The 21364-nt window shown below is 35.8% G+C and overlaps 1 protein-coding gene across 4 annotated transcripts in view; it reads left to right on the top strand.

The window, feature by feature from the left end:
* The first annotated feature begins 1931 nt into the window (after positions 1-1931).
* The window catches only part of Pez (protein tyrosine phosphatase non-receptor pez), a 43249-nt gene continuing 23816 nt past the window's right edge, over positions 1932-21364 (top strand). The window contains exons 1-15 of one of the 4 annotated variants that reach the window (XM_067127061.1): positions 1932-2145; positions 5443-5529; positions 8284-8463; positions 8642-8817; positions 9271-9368; positions 11238-11308; positions 12086-12241; positions 12631-12719; positions 12886-13021; positions 13676-13819; positions 14130-14243; positions 15124-15255; positions 16701-16897; positions 18641-18801; positions 20100-20226. In XM_067127061.1, coding sequence (XP_066983162.1) covers positions 5524-5529; positions 8284-8463; positions 8642-8817; positions 9271-9368; positions 11238-11308; positions 12086-12241; positions 12631-12719; positions 12886-13021; positions 13676-13819; positions 14130-14243; positions 15124-15255; positions 16701-16897; positions 18641-18801; positions 20100-20226 — 1787 coding nt within the window. In that variant the 5' untranslated portion in view covers positions 1932-2145; positions 5443-5523. Of the gene's footprint in view, positions 2146-2357; positions 2501-5442; positions 5571-8283; positions 8464-8641; positions 8818-9270; positions 9369-11237; positions 11309-12085; positions 12242-12630; positions 12720-12885; positions 13022-13675; positions 13820-14129; positions 14244-15123; positions 15256-16700; positions 16898-18640; positions 18802-20099; positions 20227-21364 lie in introns of those variants that run through there. The other 3 variants (XM_067127064.1, XM_067127063.1, XM_067127065.1) reach the window with 3 other exon arrangements.

The raw sequence follows: 21364 nt of genomic DNA, 5'->3' as shown, positions 1-21364 counted from the left end.
TTTTCAAGACTAGACCTATAAAGATTTTCCACTGTGAAAGAGTACTGCTAGACCATGGAGAGATAGAGAGAGAGAGAGAGAGAGAACAAAACAAAAGAAATCACAGCAGTGCTCGCGAGCAACAGGTTAAGGAACTCACTTGTCTGGTTTGTAGAATCGTGTGAACCACAACTTTTATGCAAGGACTTAGATTAAAATGCATTTTTTAAAGGTTAACAGTTTTTTAGTTCTACGATGCTGGAGAGAAAGTAGTTACCACCAAGGGTAAAAAATAATAATTATAATAATATACTAAATCACTCATAAATATCATTATAAAGCATCGCCTTTCCCATGAATATTTCACACCTTCTATGCCAGAATGGGAGAAATGACGTCACTACATTATCTTGACTTTCGTTTTGCGCAATCATCATTTTACGCGGTGAAAATTGCGCTGTACTTGTTGGATAAGAAGGAAGTTTGCCGTCATTCTGACGTAGTATAATGATGATGGATGTAGTTGATCATTTGCATTTAATGTTGATCATTTGCATTTACTGTAGATTGTACCAGTATTATATCAGTCAAGTGTCAGTCACGATACAACTGTCATCAGCTGCGCTTATTCATTTATCTCTTCTGTTTAACTTGCATAGTTTCCGCGAAAACTTTAATTCTACATCGCTTTCGTTAAATAATAATAATAATAATAATAATAATAATAATAATAATAATAATAATAATAATAATGTGTCCTCAGAATTACGCAATGAATAGACAAACCGATTTTTTAAAAATCCAACATAAATTTGTATTGACAATAATTAGTCCAACATTCTTAGTGCTCTCTAGGATGGATTTTAAATACCGAGACAGTTATACTAGCAGTTTGGATTCACAGACGCCCGAAATTTCTATTCCTTAAGAGAGAGAGAGAGAGAGAGAGAGAATCCTTTTACACCTATTTCTGCTTTCTCAGTGAGCGTTGACCAGAACTGAAAGTGTAGCAGCATCTTAACATCAATTTCTTTACCTCAGTACATAAATGCATTAGTAGGCCTATATATATTCAATATAACAAGCTGTCTTGGATGTTATTTTTTTCCTTTATCTGAAATGTACAGACGCGAGTCTTCTATTAATAAATCAGCAGGAATTTATCCGTAACGTATACAACAACAGATGTGGCGTGGTGTTTCCCGAAATAAACATGTTATTTTGATTAAATTTACTCACTTCACAGCTGTTGTTTCCTGTCCAGAAGTGGTCAGAGTGGCCCATATTGGTGGAAAAGTAGGTCCCCGCTCCCTTAGGAAGATAAACAGAACAAAATTCTGCTTCGTTGTTTTACCCTTCATGAATCTGACGCATCAACGTCTCCTCTAAAACAATTTGTAAAAGTTGACAGTGACCAAGATCCACCCAATTGACGACTTCAATTTGCGCGCCACAGCGTCAGCGAATCGTGAAGCATCATGGGAGACGACCCCAAACTTCCGGCCGAGTGCAATAAAGTCTCGTCGAGAGAAATATGCAACTTATCTTGCGAAAGTTATGAAAATGCGGGTAAACTCTGTGGATTATGCATTCCCCGTTTATTTCAGCTTTTCGTATGAACTGATATAGTTTGTTGAATGAATGGAATTTCTTCATAAGGCTGAAATTCTTCATCAATGAAATAAAATACCCTTAAATGTGGGGATACATTCATTCATCTTCCCTTGCGTCACGAGTTGATTTGGGTTGTTGCTTAAAAAGCTCGATGAAGGTGAGGTTGATTTGAAAAGGAAGATTCTTTGTTTGTATGTTAAAATACAGAAGAGACAGTAAAACAGCACTTGGTTATGAGTTTGATATAGGAAAGAGCCGCGAGAAAGGTGAATGACGCAGCACAGGGGGTGGGGGAGGCTCTTGGGTATTGGGGGCGGGGCTTCCCGGATTGGGGGGGAGGGGGCAGGAGTAAAGAATCGTGGAATGTAGTGCTTAGTTGTTGCTCAAACCTTGTGGAATGTAGACGTCTTACGAGACTTTCCTAAAGTTCCCCTGTCACACTATTCACAAACTTTTCACAGTTCCGTCGACGAGTAATGGATTAAATAGACTGCACGTTAATAAGTGGCCCAGTCAGTGAAAACCTCTGGTACCTCTTCAAATACCAACGAGGTAAAAAAAAAAAAAAGTGTTGGAAGAATTTTATATATATTTTTTGTGCGAATTTTTCCACCAATCCCCTGTGTGTGTGGGACTTCGTGAGTGACCCCGACCGTGGCCTATGTCAGGACCAACGTACCCTAGGCCTAAAATCTTCTTTTTTTTTTTTAGGCCTTTGCACATGCATGTGTCATGCAAGCCCCTGGATGACGGTTACGACAGGTGTTCTTTTGCACCTGGAATGAAATTGTGGCGATCGTTTGTCCTGAAAACACCTGCTCGCCATCGGTTTTGTTTCCCCCTGTCTCGTCTGGAGTTGCAGTTGACCGTTTGGCTTTTGTTTACTTTACGAGGCGTATGATTTTGAGTAAGATTTTAGGCCTGGGTTTTAACTGTTAATGTTGGATAGGCATAGGCTAATGCGGTTTGTTTTAAAAGAATATAGACCTAAACCTAAACTGAGACCGAACACGAGAAGGTGGGATAGGTTATGTTTATTCTAGCTTGGCCTAACGTAGGTTAGGCCGTTCAAGAATGGATATATAATTTGGCTTAGGCACTTTTGTAGGTTTAAAAGGATTGAAAATCAACACAAATTTAAAGGTATAGGGTAGTTAGACTAGGCCTAGGGTTTATCCTATTTAGGTTGTATTTCCTGTTTTGGTTAGGTCTGTTTCGAGATGAATTTGTAAGGCAAGTAAAGATAGCTTATGGCTCAACTGACATTTTCAATAATGAATAAGTGAATATAAAAATTGAAATTCACATTAGTTATCCCTTTAATTAATTTCCAGATTCAAACTAGTGTAAAAGTGCGCAAGAATTAATCACATTAGGCCTATTTCAACGGCGATTCATCCTAACCTAACTTATTGTAGAGCTTCAAGCCTAGGCTTAGTAAGGGGGCTTCGCACACTCCCCCCATGGGCATTCTCACTGTGAGATCTTACATAGCCGAATGACAGGTGTGTAGAATTATCCAAACCAGCTTAGGCCTAAGTAGTCTTTCATGAAAAATGGTCTTATTGAAGAGCCCTAGGCTAGTTGCAATTACTAGGCCCAGATAAATTAGCCATCAAAAGGTGTTTTGTTGACTAGTTGCAATTACAACCAAAGTGTAGCCTAGTTGGCGTAATGGCTTACCCAGAATCTATGCATTTGGGTCGTTTCGGCCGTAGGCACGTTTACGTGCAAAATGGGCGCCGTGTTTAGTACCAGCCCCTTGGGATGTACGTAAAACATGAAATAATAATGGTAAATACCTTAAACATAATGGTAAATACCATAAACAATGTCATACATTGTTTTGGATGTTACAGCCTATAGTGACTTACGGCCGAAACGACCATGACCGGCATCTATAATACAGTACATGATGTATTTCAGTGTTTCGAGACTGCCTATCTTACTTCTGAGAGTAGGTCAGTGTTGCTTTGACATTTCCTGCAGACTTTGTCCCATTTATATTCAATTCCATTTCATATTTTAGTTACCCAGACCCAGCATTAGGCTATTGTTAAAAATATTTACTTTTAGCTACCACCAGCATAGATGACAGTGTTGAGTTATGGTTTTGCATGGTTATTTTCAAGTTTATCAAACAATATTATTTCGTCTTTTACGTAGGTCAATAGCTTGGGTTTGGGTCGTTTTGCCCATAAATCATTTAGGCTGTAAGCGCGTTTACGTGCAAAATGGGCGCTGTGTTTAGTACCAGCCCCTTGGGGATGTACGTAAAACATAAGATAATGATAGTAAATACCATAAACATAATGGTAAATACCATGAACATGACATCTTACGTTGTTTTGGATGTTGCGGCCGAAACGACCAGGGCCGAATAGTTTTGGAGTTAGGATGAAGTACCCCAACCTGAATTAAGAAACTGAATTTCCAGGCAATAATCAATGTGAAAATTATTAAAAAGGCATGAAAATACACAAGAAGAAATTCATCTAGGCTAATTGTTTAGAGGTAGAGGGAATTGAAAAGAAATTGCCATTAACTGTACATTGTAATCCATAATGATAACCCCTGGCATATAATCCTAACCCAACTTAAGGTGCCATGCCTGATATTGTATCATAGAGAGCCCTTGATTAAACTCTTTGAAATGTCAGATTAGATTCTGCATGCCAGAGGACAGCAAGACTCCTTCCTGTCATGGTGACTTGTCAGTTTGTGGACTGACAAATAACCTTTTGGAGTGATTCTGAGGAGAAGCAATGAAGTTGATCCAGGCAGCCTTGTGGCTTAACCTTTGGTTAAACTTGTTGGTCAGATTCACTCACTGATATATATGTCTTCTGACAAAGATGGCGAATATTAGAAAATTTTTGGTGTTGGAAGAAAAGGCTCTGTCTTTCTTTGCATACCAGAAGAAAGACAGTTTATAGCCAAGTTATGTTTATGGATTGGTGTTTGGTTCATTGTGCTTCTTGAAAAGGAAGGTCTGGGTGGTGTGGAGAAAAGGCAGATCAGTTGGTGAGACAGCTTAATCTACTATGTTGTCTTGTTTAATTTGTCCAAAGCTTCAGAGAGAACCATTGTCAAACCATTGGGGATGGCTACACTTCCGGCATCTAGGTCTGGTAAAGCATAGTCCTCAAAACCCTGATTATGAGTTCAACCTTCTTTCTCAGTTGAGGGCTCTGAGCCTTCCCAGCCCATTCAGCTTCCCTGAGAGGGAATTTCATTCTGGTTTGCTTGAATTTAAGTACATATTTTAAATGAGTAGGATACATCAGGGACATCTTGTTCAGTTTTAATCATTAAAGAAATCCCCAGTGGAATTATCGCACTCCAGGTTATGATACCAGGGAAAGCAGTGATTACTAATTCAAAGCATTTCCCAGATGTGTTTGTGGCCTCATTTAAAATATGCTTACAGCCAGATTCATAATTATTGTACTCTAGTTAAAAGCTCATACACCATGGCAATCTGTAGGGGAAATTCCCCATTATGGGCATTGAAATCATCAACACGCATAAAGAGCGCCTTTCTGTCATCATCCTATACCATACCCATGGCAGTGAGAAGGCTGACAAAACTGTTCCATTTAAGTCTGGGTTGTGGTACAGTAGGGGGAATACAAATAAATTTTTGTGCATGGCACAAACCTTACAACTTGGACCTTGTGGTGACAGGCATCTCCAGGAGATTTGTTAAGTGTTAGATACTTAGGTGCTAGATACACCTTCACAAATTCAGTAGGAATTCAGAATTGTTAAGCTGGTTGTAAATATTAATGTTTTCCTTATAAATGATTTACCATTAGATTTTCTAATTATAGTTTGTCTGTCTTTCAGGATGGCATCCCCTAGCACGTGAGGTCTCTACCAGATGTATTTAGGAGTCTACACAATGCACCTCCTGTATGCCAGCGTTACATGATGGTGTGGTTCACTGGTCTTACCGTTGTTGATAGTATTGACGTGTGAGTGTAACTAACTGTTGTCCTCCGTCTTGCTTCTGTAACATGTAGGGCAGTTTTAGCACAATGTTTGTTTTTAAGCCAGCTTACTGCTGTTTGTGTAATGCTTCCATTCATTACTTAATTGGCTGCTAATATCGAAGCACAAATCCCCTCTTTATTTACCCGAACCATAATTGTTTTAAGCAGCTGCTCAGTAGCAAAGTGATGGTTAATGTTGGGCTAGTCAGTCAGTTGTCCTGCCTGTCATATATCCCTACAAATAATAATGATGAACTTGTTACTGGTTAGATATACTCTTCTTACTTTTTTTTGTGATTGGTAATAATGGTAATAATCACGTTGTATTGCATTGCTTTATTTTTGCTGTTATCACGAAGATTATTCTTTGCTTTTATCACCTCTCCTTAACAAAATAACTATGGTGCTGGTTAGTTACGCATCTTGGGCATTTTCACCCTTTACAATGGGATTCTAGTTAAGGTAGGTTCTACGTACCTCACCTAAATCTAGTGATAGTTGTCGCCATATACAGAAATCTAGGGTTACTTCAGACCAGCTCTGAAATTCACAGTTGAATGTTCATTGGTTTTAAAATTAATGGCAGTGTTAGCAACCATATTCAGGAATTGGAAATCAGAACTGCCTGACAACAATATATGAATATGAATTTTCCAGTATTTCCAGCCATACTTTATTGGTAGTTGTTGATTCCTCAGTTGAGGCAGTAAAGTAGTACAGTAAAACCAGTTTCCTTAAGTCTCAGACTACTGAATCATAATTTTAAATTTATTCCATCATAAGTCACAGATATACAACAAAAATGAAATGGAAAAACCAGTGTTAAATTAGGAATAATAATATGCCATTGACAAAAGTGGTCTTCAAAAATTTGGGCACACATTACAAGCATTGCCTGTAAGCTGGATGAAACTTATTTAGTCTGGTGAAACCTAGATTACCACATCCATAAGAACAAGGCAGAAATGTTTATCACTAATGGAGGATATGATTAAAAAACATTAGGCTTCCATGTCCACTTGGTTATAATTTCAGGAGGTTAAAGTTTAAAAGTTGACAGTCAAGTAGGAAACTTGTAAAGGGAAAACGGAATATTAATGAAACTTTGGAGCTAATAGACTTTGCAAAGAACAGTTACATTGTTTAAGTGCACTTTGTAAAGCTCACTTTAAATAGTATCCCCTTCACATCTCTGATTCGACAGACACTGCCCTCTTTCCAGCCCCCCTCTTCTTGGGACAATTCAAGGATGAGGGTATTTTACAGGTGGGTTGGGTTAGATCTCACACATTGTTGATTCTTACTTCAGTTATTGAAGGCTTATTGAGATTTAATTTGTCCTTGACTTGTGGGATATTAAGGTTTAAAGGTTTAAAAAATCATTAAAATTTTATTCATAGAATGTACTGTGTTTTGTTAAAATATTCACAGGAGCTTTCCCAGTGAGAGTGGTGTGGTGTAGGTTTTCATAGAAATATTTTGTGAATGCTTTGCTTACTAGCTTGAACATTGCTATTAAGTGTAATCAGTTTTGTAGTCAAATGTGCACTTGTCCTTGTTGTATTATTTGTTGTCTTTAGCTTGGTAACATAGTAATCACCATGTTATTAAGATGGCTGTGCATGGAAATGCTTGTGAAAAACTTTATCGCACAAGCTTTCCGTTTTGTTAATTTCAAAAACCTAGTGTATGGTTTTGATTATTCCAGTCAACCCTTTTGATAAAAAATTCTCTGCCTCTAAAGTGGATTTTTGTATATTTAAACATCAGACCGTGTATATCAAATGATACAGTATGGTATTTACAGAATGTTAGTCTTTACATTTTGTTATAGAGGTATTAATAGAATTTCTTTCCCATTAATAAGCTCTGGGTGCCATACGGTTTCTTGTTCTCATCTTTACATGATTATAGTTTTTGTTATTAGAGAGATTTTCCCTGTCTGCTCTTGGTAGAAAAATAGAATTAGTATCATCCCTTTTATGTCATTTTTGCACTATCAGGTTAGATGTGAAATAAAATTCTCTCCACTTCTAACCTGCTCACTTTCTGTCTCACTTCCTGTATAGTTTAGGTCTTCATCTGTGCCCTTTTCTATGATTTTGTAGTCTTTTATACAAGTCTTTGTCCTACTTCCATAATTACTACTGTTCTGATTAACTATTCCTCTTCCCTTTTCATCCCATGCCCAAACCATCTCATGCTATATTTCCAGGTGCTGAACTCTACCTCATTCCACACCTACTTAGTGGCCACAAATCATAGTATCTTTTCAAAATATCCACCATTTTATTTGTTAGTGCTCATGTTTTTACAGCACAGGATAACACAGAACTTGTGCACACATCATAAGTTTAGAGTACTGCTGTATAGTTATGGGATATTTTAATTGTTTCATCTAGACTATTGCTATGTTTCTCACTGGCCTCTCAGTACCTGGTTCATATTCATTTGTCTCCAGGTTGACAGAAATATTCTACCTCTTTTTAGATCTGCATTTCTACAACATTATTATGTTTTTCAGATAGGCTACCCCTTTTTCCCCCCCATGCAAACCCGACATAGGATTAATATTTCTATTTGGAAAGCATAGTAATGGAATTGTTAGATGAATAAAAACTGAAGGGTACCGGATACATTTTTACATTACATTTGTGGGTGGCAGTTCTAGTTTAAGTTCCATGCTTTTTTCCAGGTTAAGATGCCTTTCAAGCTTCGTTTAAAAAAGACCCGGCAGTACAATGTGGTATCCCGGAATGTCCTGGTCATCAGTGTGGAATTGCTGGACAAGACCACACTGGAGTGTACCCTTTCTGCTGACTCAACAGGGCAAGATTGCCTTCACAATGTGTGCCAACGTCTTTCTCTACACCAGGTAAACAAATTTTGTGCATTATTTTGCTTTGTATAATATTGCAGTTCCTTGATTCTTTCCATGATTTATTGGTGAGATTTGTTAAAATATAAATTTTTTTAAGTTTCTTACAAAGTTTTGAGATTTTATAAGGGAGTGACATCTTTATATTGAATGAAATCCCTACTTTCTGTTTCAGCCTGAGTTTTTTGGGCTTCGTTACATGAGCAAAAAGCCGTACCCTAAGGTGAGATGGGTGGAGCTGGATCGACCGCTCAAGAAGCAGTTGGATAAATATGCTCAGTCTCCTGCTTTGGCCTTAGCTGTTCTTTATTACATACATGATGTGTCCTTGTTACAGGATGATGTCACAAGGTAACCAGCTTTCTTATTTCTTTATAGGTCAGTTTGCCCGGTATGGCACGTTGTCGGATGTACAGTTACAGTATTAGAATAACAAAGTTACAATAATTTTTCTTCATGCCAATTGGTAGCTCTTGATGAAAGCTTTGAGGAAATGCACCGTTGTGTTAAATGAAATTTATGATAACTGTCAGAGAAAGGGGAAAGAAAGTAGTGAAGAGTAAAACCAGGTAGGACGTGAATGGTTATTCATGTTCACTTGGTGCAGAATAAAAAGGAATTAATCTTTCAGGGGTGTCATTAAGAAGTAAGGAATGGGGCAGCCAAGAAAGAGGGTTTCCATGTTTTAGGGAAGTGACTGGCTTCTCAGTCTTTCTATTGAACCAGCTATAAAAGCATTATTACAAATTTAAGGCTTGTATGTATGAAACAAGTTGTATTAAAATTGGTTTTAATTCTCTCCAGATCACATTACTTTTTGCAAGTGAAGCAGGATGTTTTAGAAGGGAAACTTCGATGTAATCATGAACAGGCAGTCCTTCTTGCTTCGTATAGCTTACAAGGTATGAGTTTTATTGTACTGATTTATTTATTTTGGGGTTTTTGTGAATAAAACTTGAAATTTCTTATTTGAAGGAGATAGTAGACCTTTGCTTGAGGGTGTAAGTGAATACCAAGTAATCACATTAGTCCATTATAGCTGTACATGCATTTCTCAAATTCCATCTGTTGCTGAATATTAGTTTATTACATTTTTTTCTTTGTTTGTGAAGTATTGTACTGTATGAAACTCATGGTGTTATGGAGACAGAATCTTTTTTAATTATTTTTTCTTTTCTTGGTGATTTCTTCCTTTTCTAGTTGACTTGTTGGTATTTCAGCAGTATGCTGTGCTGTACTTCTTATTTATAAAAAAAATTGCTGATGGTAGTTCTCAGCCAGTTTAGTTTTGCTAATTGATTTTGCTGTATTTACTCTTTAATGTCTTCACCTTTTGGTTAGGGATATGTAAATTTCTTCCACTAGTGTGAGTTTGGAGAGGTGCCTGTAAGTTTGGGCAGACTGCTCTCTATGGTTCATAGATAGATGACAAAAGAGGGTGAATATTTTAGCCAGAAGGCCAGTTACGATAAGGATTTAATGTCATTGTTATGGATGCCACCAGGTATGATGAGATTACTGAATCCCCTTAGTTAAGCAAGGTGAGACCACCATATTAAGTATCTTGCATTTAATATGTTGATCTTCAGTCATGCTTGATAGCAGAATCCAATGAATCAAGTCTGGAACTGAGCTGAGACTGATCTGACAGATGCAGAAGATTCTTTCCTGTCCTTGGAGCTTCTCAATGCCAACACGTGGATAGAAACAATTGCAGACACTAGTGAACCTTTGGCCGGGAATAGCACTGTGAAGAACAAGAATAAACACATAATTTTTGCAGCTGTTGTTCCTTACAGACTGGAGGTTGAGATATTTCTAGAAGATGATTTGATGGTGCATTTAGTTGCAGTGCCCATCTAAAGGTAGTGAAGTTCATTTAGCAGGCAGTGGACAATCTTTCTTATCACCTTTTGTGACTTGCATGGCTTCAGATGTGAACATGGAACAGTTCTAAAGAGTTTTTGACAGATAATTGTTAAGAGTGGACTCAGGGGGGCAACAAACACATCTTTTGGTCAAAGGATTCCATGGATGTAACTGGTTATATGTCAAACAAATAATGTTTTTAAAATAAAATTAATTTTCTCATACAAAATAGTTATGCATACTGCAAGGTCCTGCTTTCCAGCCCATCTAGTTTTTCAAAGCTCATTGATTAGACAATATGAGTTTTGTGGCTGCCAGAAAATCTGAGATTCACATATACGCATGCAGTTCTGTACCAATGGGTGACTACCATTTACTTTTTCTTCCATTTCGTTTTTTTCTTTTAAGAAGGTGCCAAAGCTTCTGAACATAAAATGATGGGTTTATGTGACAAAATTTTCTGTATTGTTAATCTTTTAGATGGTTTTAAATTACTTTATTGTACTACTCCAATAGCATGTGTTTATCGTAAGTAGCATTGCATTAAAAGTTGAAAATACTTATACCTAATTTTGCATTAGCTCTCTTTTTATTCAAATTGTCATCGGTAAAGGTAAAAAATGTCAGTGTCGCATACCATGAGGTATAAAACGTTTATAGGCAACTAAATATTAATTTCTGATTCATCAGGGTTATTTATGTGTGGAACAGTTGAGGGGTGAAAAAATGTAAATCATATTTCCTAAAACATCAGTATCAAAATAAGCTGCCTAAACCTTAAGAAGTGAGCGAGCTTCTAGGGTTCCAGCTATTTGCATGTTGCTCATGATGTTTTATTTTCTTTCTTATATTTCTTTGTGGTAGAGGCAGACTAAGAATAAAATTTATTTAAATTGTTTCAGCTGAGTTTGGAGACCACCAGCCAGATCGTCACACTGCAGAATACCTGAAAGATTTCATGCTGTTTCCAAAGGCAAGTTCTGTATTTATTTCCATTTAAGATTCTCTCTCTCTCTCTCTCTCTCTCTCTCTCTCTCTCTCTCTCTCTCTCTCTCTCTCTCTCTCTCTCTCTCTCTCTCTCTCTCTCAGTGCACCAGTGTACTCACTGTTCAAGGTGTTATTGTATTCATATATGGGCTTTATTATCCCCATGCATTCCTTCAAGAAGCCGTTAAGCAGGATGTAGAATGGGGCTGCGTTAGAAAACATTTGAAGTTTGTAATAAAATGAATATACATGGATATTTATTGTTAGCCTTTTCTTCTGTCCTCTCATATTCTTATCTGTCTGTGAAAAGCCAAGGAAATTCTGATTGCATTGGGTAACATTTTGTGATAGATTTTAACACTTTATTCTGTGTTACCTTTATATTTTTGAATCCCTTTTGATTTTTTATGAATTACCAGCTTTGAAATTAACCTACCTACCTTTCTTGTATCTTTGTATCTTCTATCTACAATTTTCATAAAATTTCCATTTTTAGTATTTGCATTAGCGAATTGATTTTTCTTTTCCTGAATTGATTTTTCTTTTCCTGTGTCATCTCTCTGTTAAATTCTGTTATTCTGTCAGAACATGTGACTACAGTACCTGCTGTTTTTTCATTAATTGAATTGTTGGTATATTTCTGTGTTGTCCCTTTAGAGTGCTGCTTTTTTTATATGCTTTCCATTCTGTTTTGCAATTTTACTCATTGAATCCATGTCGTACATATTTTATTCATAATGTATTACCTCTTAAATATGAGCAGCAGGTGGTGAGTGAGAATGAGGTGGCAGCACTGTTGGAGGCTGTGGTGTGGCAGTATTCTTCACTCCAAAGTCTAGCCCAGGCCCTAGCGGAAACTTACTATATTTTAGAAGCTCAGCGGTTAGATGGCTATGGACAGGAAACATTCATGGCTAGGGTGAGTAGGAAGTAATGGTTGTGGGAAGCGTATTATTATTATTGTTATTATTATTATTATTATTATTATTATTATTATTATTATTGATGAAAATCAGTGACCAGTCATGCTCCTGTAGACAGAAGTAGGAAAAGATTTATTTGGTGAAATTTGTGTTCCTATTTTATGCTTATTTTATATCCACATTTTTATGTGTGAACAGTTTACACAATACTGCTTGTAGCTTACGATAGCTCCTGCTATTGTCTTTAGAGTGTCCATTTGTGAATTAAGCCTATTTGCAATAAGACCTTTCTTGTATCTCCAAATACTCAACAAGACTGTTTTACTCTGCAGTTTTTTATGTAACTGATATACTGTGTTTTATTTCAATGCCTTTAACCTTTCAGGATGACCGGGGCAGCGAAGTTTACCTTGGAACCTCTCTTATGGGTATTGTTGTAAAACCAGCATCGGGACATACACAGTTTTTTTATAGGTTAGTTCATATTTTAATCTGTAATGGCACTGATAAGAAGTCATGCGCTAGAAGGTTGAAATGGCCTCTCATTTGATTTATAGTGTTTGAGCTACTGTGGAATTTCATATGTAAGCTTGCTGCATTTCTTATGTATGTTTTAGTTAAAGCATTATATTATTTTCAGATGGAATGATATCACTAATCTTGTGAATAATAAACGGACTTTTGGCATAGAATGCCAACGAACCGACGAAACTGTACATTTTAGTTTTGACGAGCCGGATGCTGCGAAATATGTATGGAAGATGTGTGTCAAGCAGGTAAGGGTTTTGATGGTTGTCGTAATTATTGTCATTTTGTATTAATCAAATACAGTACTGTGTGCACAATGTACACTACTGTATTGTGTTTTAGGATGAAAAAATGTACAATACTGTATTGACTTTACATCGTGGTGTACTTACATACATGAAGACCAACTTATGAACAATTCAATCAGCCATTAGGAACGTAACTCATTCGTGTGTAGGGTAGTGTCTGTAACATGAAACCTTACAGCAGATGTAAGCTTCTGTATACAGCATATATTTATTATTCATCTTTTTAATACAACACTGCCTCTTTACCACTACCTCAACTTATTTTCTTTTTTTTTTATTTCTTTAGTTTGCCTTCCTATTCATGGCATTCTTTGTCAAATTAAAATATGTGATTAAGCGATAGATATGTGCTATTTTGTTTGTTGAATTATGTAGCAAGTGTTATTGAAAGGTAGTAGATGTTTGCATGTAAATACTGTGTTAAGAAATAGTTATTGTACTTATAAGATAGAGAGCATTATTTTGTTTTGTCAAGGAAAATTATCTGTTCTTTGAATTATCTGTTTTAAGATGTATTTATTTCCTGTAACAGCATACCTCTTGTGTGGTTTTGAATTATACACTATAAGATGCATTTTGTGTCTCCTGTAACAGCATACCTTTTACAAGAGGAACCAAGAGGTACTGGAGGGAGGAAGTGGGCCAGAGACAAGGTCTTTGGCCATACCAGACCTTCAGAGCTCAGTCATGACTGCACAACTTCATCATTCTCAGCATCGCAGTGCATCTCATGATATGGTATGTTTATTGTGACCTGATTATTTTACTTTGATGGAATGTGGTCTTTTGCATATTTTTATTTTACTTTTTAACGTAAATTGTAAACCTATGTTGTTTAGGGGCATTAGAGATACTGTATAGGTTTTTTGTGAGCTAGGATTATGATTTTTCATAACTGGTGATGAGATTATACTAGGCCCTATTCTCATTACTTCAAAGTTTATTGGATATGAAAGACAATATTTGTATGGTGGTAGCAAGCATTTGATTGCAAAGCAAATAATTACCTTCTTTATATGGTAGTCTAAAGCAACATTGTTTCCTTTAGATGGACAGTCGTGCTGGATTAGGAGATTTGACACTTCGAAGTTCAGCTGACCAGGGACCCATGGCCTCGTACTCAACTACGCTTCCACAATTTGAAATCTCATATATACAACAGGTTTGTTGTTATTGTTTTTGTCATTACATGAAAGAATTAGTTGTTTTGACACAAACTAATTACTTATAATTACCCCAAAGTCCCACACATCATGCTTACTTAAAGGAAAAATGTTAGTTAGCAGTAATCCTGCTCATGTTCCCATGATACCTTACTTATCCTATGTGTGGTGAACAGTGCAGAATTCCTTTCTCCCAGCCCTGTTTGTAAGTTACAGCTAATTGTTCAGAAGTTGTGTTTAGCCATGAAGAGTAAGACAGTTAGTCACTGGAGACCCGGGGATCTGTTGGCACATTGGATGGCATTAGCTAACTATTGTATTGTTTTCTCTTTTAACTTGAAATGCAGGGGATTTTGTGACTCCAAGATAAGGGTAGTTATAAGTACGGTAATTGGTTTGTATGAAAAATTCACCTTTGTTTTTAAAAAGTTATGTTCTGAGTGAGAGGTTCACACAGCTTTTTTTGGAAGTTTACAGTTCTTTGCCAGCATTAGCTTCACTTTTTTTTTTTTTATATTTTCAATTTTAATTTAAATGAAAATTTTTATTGGTAACCAAATATAACAAACAGATAGGTATATACAAAGGTAAATGTGTTTGAGTTGTAGTGTTTTGTTAGCATTATCTTAGCAAGAGTCTGAAGTCTGTTGTTGCTAGATTTTCAGTAAAAGTAATTCTTAACCTTCTGTTGTTATTTTTTTTTCTCATTCATAAATGCTAATGTGTACTGAGAAGAACCTAAAAGAGTTCAGAGGTCTGGTTAAACAAATTTATAACTAACTAACTGGTATGGTGTTAGGTTATTTCTGTGTGAAATTGGATGAATCTGTTATTATATTTACCTGCATAGTTGAAACATCATATTTCCCTACTTGACAGGCATCAGAACCGAGCGGCCATTTGGGTAATGCACTCGAGTCATCTAGTTGTCAGATGATAAGTGACCCTTCTTATGGATTATTGTCACAATCTGCATACTCCCTGAACTCCATTCATCATTCGCAGAATCCAGTAAGTTGACAATATAGAAATAATATCTTTTAAGTTTTTTTTTTTTTTTTGTGAATAATGTTGAATTTGAGAAACCGTTTCAATTTTTCTCAGGAAACAGTATCAAGTTTTCTTAGGTATTGAATTCCCAATTTATGTGTTAAGAAGTATAACTCAGGACTCTACTACAACTTTAACAATGTTTTTGGAATGGTAATTTTAAATGAACATGAATAAAGGTGTGAAGGATTGTGGAAGTTCAGTAAAATCTCAGAAAGTTAAAGCAGTATTAGCCTGAGAGTCTGGAGATGTTGAATGATATCATTAGAACAGGGAAAACCGGTGAAGGTATCATGAGAAAGGGAAGGTGCTGGAGTTATTGGAATGTTGAAATATGGTTGAAAACATCAGTATAAAGTAAGCAGGATGTCCAGTGAGAATCGAAGAAACAGTAGCAGCTGTAAAGCAACCCATCAATGCAACAGGTATAACAGCAGGAGGTGGCATTAAAGAAGCAACCATGGTGCAGCAGGCACGGTGAAGGGGTTAGCTCAGCATGCAGCACCACAAGGATAAAGCAATATTAAGTATAGCAGGAGGACCTTCAGATTGAAAGTCATACAGAGATAAAATAGTAATCTGGCAAAGATGAGCTGACATCAAAGTAGAAGTATTCTTCTGCAGCTGGGAAAAGCTAAGTTCAACATAAGTTCTGTGGCACTGAAGAAGAAGTGACCTGGAATAAGGACATCAGAATATGTAAATCAGACATAACAGGTGTTGAAGCAAAGCAGCTAAATTGATAGGTACTGGAGTGCCATTGTTGAGGGAGCAATCCATTCATCATGCAGAGCAGACAGCCCAGGTCCTGAGTGAGTTGGTAAGGTGTCATTTAAGGAGGGAAGGTTGAGCAAGGCAAGTGGTACATTGCTGGTGATCTTTAATCTAAAGTAGAAAAGTCAAAGTCCCAGAGACCAACCATGAGACTGAGGAATATAAAGCAGGAAATTTGTTATCAGAACACTTGTCCTTCCTTCCTTGGAACATTCTCCTGTTCTTGCAATGAGCACACTGTCATCAGACTTGTGCTGGCATATGTTACAGGTGGGACTGTGCAAGAAGGGTTGCTTCTAGAAAAGTGGAACACTGCGGAAGAAATTACATCTCCAGCAAGGACACAGAAATGCAACAGATCTTACCTTTGAAACTTTGAAATCTTTGCTGAGGCTTTCTTATAATTTTAACTAAAAAATTATTTGTGCACAGTACAAACTTCAGAAGGTTATTTGAAGAAGCACAGTGAATTATTTAATGTATATTACTGAATGTATATTTAATATATTTATAATTATTAAATTATATATATAAACTATAATGTTTTTGTATGTGAATATGCATAAACCTCTTCCAGAGAAGCTGGTTGCCATTGTCACACCTCTTAAAAAACTCCTTTATTATATTTCCAGGTTGTATTAGCCTCCCATACTCAACCTTCAGCTCTGCAGCAGCAGTCACAGCCACAGCAGCAACAGTCTTCCCAAGCACAACAACAAGGTCAACAGCAACAACAACAACAGTCACAGCAACATGATGCACCAGGGCAGCAGGTGGCTCTATACTCCTCTAACTTAAGTCTTCCTTCAACAAGGGGCAGCTTTCGCAGGTAATAATCAAATCTTGCCCTGTAGTTTAGTTGAATTGATTTTTTTAATGACCTTTTCAAATTTTATTTAATCATTTTTTTTTTTTATTACATATGGACCTGTATGCTTCATTTGTCAGTAATCATTTTAGATAGGTTATTGTAAAACTTCTGATAGGTTTTATTGTGTTAGTGTAAAACTTACCTGAAAAGTATGATGATTATGTTGTAAATCGGATATGGCTAACAGCATGAAAGATCAAATATTTGCAACTTGAATCATTTGCCATTTCTTTTGTGAATATGGAGGCTTTCATAATTTAATCTGTTTCTGTTGTATAGTTTACCAGTTAAATAAGGAAAATATATTTATATTAACATTAATCTGCTAGTATAGTATTGAAGTATAGTAGGTTAATAACAACAAGAAAGTAAGATAGTTGGTTAATTGGATGACGTGTAGCTCATCTTTTTAGATGTGTTACGATGTAGTTTTGTGCCTTAGTTAAATTGGTTATCTTCAAAAAGAGATTTCATGACAAGGTAACCCTTGACCTACATGGGTGGTTGGTACTAAGACCCCTACGGATCCCATAATCTACATACATTCAATTCCTTTCTATGTATGTATATCCACCTAGGTTAGTTACACAGTAAAATGTACAACTATGTAAATGTTTTGTAAATAGTCATTATACTTTTTTTTTTTAGGGAAAACTGCAAATAAAAGTCTGCATGTTCAGTACAGATGCAATCAGTGTCAACCTGACTACAAACATAAATTAAGCTGGTTATAATCCCATGTTTTAAAGTTTTAAAGTTTAGAATTAAGAATAATTCTGTTTTCCATCTCAACACTTGCATTTAACACCTTGAAATGAAGAATGGGTAACAGAAGTAAAGTTTTAGCCACTCCTGATAACTTGAAACAGGAATACTTAGGTAAATAACACATAGAACATAGAAGACAAATTCTCTAATGAATATTTGTTTTAGTATTACAATAGACTAATATCTACACATAATCTAACACCCCACTATATTCCAGTACAGTATTTGGGTAACCAGTAATACCCATCATATTATTTTAGTAGTGGTTCTGACTGCGAAAGCTAAATTTTTATATATATATTGCAAACTATCATACAGTACCAATATGCAAAATACTTAGTAATAACAGAATTAATTAAAATTTATATAAGGTTGTTCATTTTCCTAACAAAGTTAACCTCAGATTAAGTATCATCTTACATTCAAACTTCTGATAATTTTTGTACTAGTTTCTTGATAAAATTAATACAAAGTCCCTTCCTTCGTACAGACATTAGACGTGTGCTCTGTCTTAGGAAGGATCATCAATAACTTACCAAGGTGCTGATTTGTATAGCTACCTCAGTGCTTGACATTTAAGCGTAAATTTCTCAACCCAGTCTTATCAACAGCTTACCAGTTCATTGTCTGATAAGAATATGATATGGCTTAATTTGATATCCACATGGTAAAGAACAGATTAAATGTAATTTAGGTGTTTGAAGAGCCTTAAAGATAATAGATGATTGAAGGGTGAGAGTATGTAATTATGACTTGGTGGTCCCATTAAACTAAATTATAACAATAGTAATCAATGATTTATTCACATCGTACCAGCAGATTGAGGTAGGTGTAAAAAGATAGTATTTTGAATAGCCGTAATATTGAAGTTATTCTAGAAAATGTTATATTTTACTAAATGAGATATTAACACAAATATATCTTCCCTTTCAGAACTCTACTACCTCAGTATAGACCAGCACCAGATTATGAGACAGCGTTGGTTCAAAAATACGGCCCTGGAGTAAACCCTGTCAACGTTCGGGCCACAATGCTGTATTCTTCGCAACCTGAGATATCCAATAGTCATGTTTTGGAAGGACCCTCCCAGGAAGGTGAGGATGATTGTTGAGACTTGCAAAGCAATTTGTTCATAAAAAAAGGAAGTAATTTGTTCATACAAAAAGTGGATGCATTGTAATTTTTTTAACTTGAACACCTTAAGGACATCCTAAATTAGAGGTCAGAAAATCAGCTTGTAATAGTGCTAATAATACATGGAGAGTATTTCAAATGAATTGTCTTTGCCATAATGAACATACATCACTGGTTGGCATAACTTGAGTCATATAATAGTGGTATACTTCTACTGGAGCTCAGCCTTTAGTGTAAACAGTCTCAGAAGTCTTGGTATTTTACATCACATTTTATGACTTACATTACTCAAGTTATGCCAACCAGTGATGTATGTTCATTATGGCAAAGGCACTTCATTTGAAATACTCTCCATGTATTATTAGCACTAATACAAGCTGATTTTCTGACGTCAAACTTACTGCGAATGAGTCAATTATAAGTTGGTTAAGTTGATGTTAAGAATAGTTGGATATTATGTAGGAATTCCCTCCTTAGTTAAGATGCCAATGTTACTTTGAAAGTGTAGTATGGTAAAGGGTTTTCAAGTGCTTTATGCTGTTTAGTTTTTGGGGATTTCTCTGTTTGTGAAGGTTTTCAGCTCTTGTTTATTGTATGAATGTTAATGTTTTATATGAATTTTGGCTATTTGTAAATTTTTTATGTATTGTCATAGTTATTGTATGTGATAGAATACTAGTTTTAGTTGGGCCTTCCACATACAAGCCATGTATGTCACTCTGTGCTCTAGTCAGTAAATATTTTTTATGAATTTTTAAGTTTTTCTGGGGAAAGCACACTTTCATGTGACATAATCTTAATGATTGAGAATTGGATTACTAATTTTTAATAATTTGCAAATGCTATGGATTGGGGATAATAAAAAAACACCTTCTGCCTCATTAGCACTAGCCGGCTATGGCATATCAAGTCTGCGTTAAATAAGGGTTGTTCCTTATTTAATGAAAATGTTAACGTTTTTTAGAATTTCTTGTGCTCATGTAAAATTACAAAAATCAGTTTACCTGAACCTTTTACTCTCATCTCCAAGTAAGTTGTTGTAAATTTACTAGAATATAATTGTTGTTGTAAAACTATTTTTTTTTTAGAACCAGAGTAACTTTTGAAACCTTATATGCAAGTTTTTACAATTGTAAGATCAGAGGAGGAAAATATATATTTTGTAAATCTATAATTTTGGAAGGGTCTGGTTGGGATATAAACACTGACCCTTCAAACCTCTATGCATAATATATATTTTTCTTTTTTATCTTTTCAGTACCTGTCAGTAACTACAGCCACTACAAAGGATACACAGATCTTTCCGTGTACCATGATCCCTCTATGCCACAACTTAGTCGATCAGCTGGGATACTTATGCCTGGACCTCTCCACAACACATACAGGTAAGTAACTTGGTGCATCTCTCTTGTGTTTAGCCCCTTGTTACTTCTATTCCATCTTTCTTCAGCCTGTTTCTTATTCAGAATATTTCCCCTTTTTCCCTGTGTTGTGTTGAGGTTCTGATTCCATTTTTCCCGCGTCTTCTACTTTTCCTTTGCCATTTGCCAGTTTGTACTTTTAAAAAAATTATTCCCAACTTACACTTGACACACTATTCATCTTGTCACAAAAATTTCTTGGAAATTCAATTAAGGTTCAGAGCTTTATTTTGAACGGAGTTGAAAGTTATTCGAAAACCCAGCCAGTCTTTTATGTCAGGTAGAAATTAGCTTGCACTTTGTTCCCTCCCAAATAGTTACTATGCATTTGGAAAGTAGTGGTATGTACTTTTGTATCAGTGTATAGAGAGGTAAAATATTTAACAAGTCATGACTCATAGGTGTAAACAATGCTTTAATGGGAGTTTACTCTTTTGCTTTTACTGCTAATTGAGTATGGTAGCTTTGCAGTGATCTGCAAACAGTGCTACTACTGATTGTCTAACCAAGTTGGTTTTTCTAAATTTGCAACTGACATTTCCCAAGGCATTATTTAAAATGTGTGAAAAATCATCTTTACAAAATTTTAAAAAGTAATGGAAAAGTCTCTTTTGGGATCCTTCAAGTACTTTTTGAACTGGAAACTAGCAGTTACCAAGGTGAATTGTATATGTAGTGCCTAACTTTTTGAGAACATAAGCCCTGTAGAAGTCAGGTTTTATATACTTTTCCATTAAATTCTTATGTTTCAGTATGGATTTATACAGACAAATATATTTTTGCCATAAGAGGGGAAATAAAAAGTCAGTCCAGTTTGCAGTTTAGTGAAATTGTGACTTGCAAATTATAGTTGAAGGATTGATTTTGAGGGAACCAAGTTACAGTTGAAGGATTGATTTGAGAGAAGCAAATTATAGTTGAAGCAAATTATTTTGCAGTATTGGTTGAAGGATTGATTTTGAGGGAACCAAGTTATAGTTGAAGGATTGATTTTGAGGAAAGCAAGTTATAGTTGAAGGATTGATTTTGAGAGAAGCAAATTATAGTTGAAGGATTGATTTTGAGGGAAGCAAGTTGGAGTTGAAGGATTGATTTTGAGAGA

Source organism: Macrobrachium rosenbergii, chromosome 25, assembly GCF_040412425.1.
Source record: "Macrobrachium rosenbergii isolate ZJJX-2024 chromosome 25, ASM4041242v1, whole genome shotgun sequence".
Classification (NCBI taxonomy): Eukaryota; Metazoa; Arthropoda; class Malacostraca; order Decapoda; family Palaemonidae; genus Macrobrachium; species Macrobrachium rosenbergii.
The sequence above is the reverse complement of the archived record's forward strand: the minus strand, read 5'-3'. Positions and strand labels throughout refer to the sequence as shown.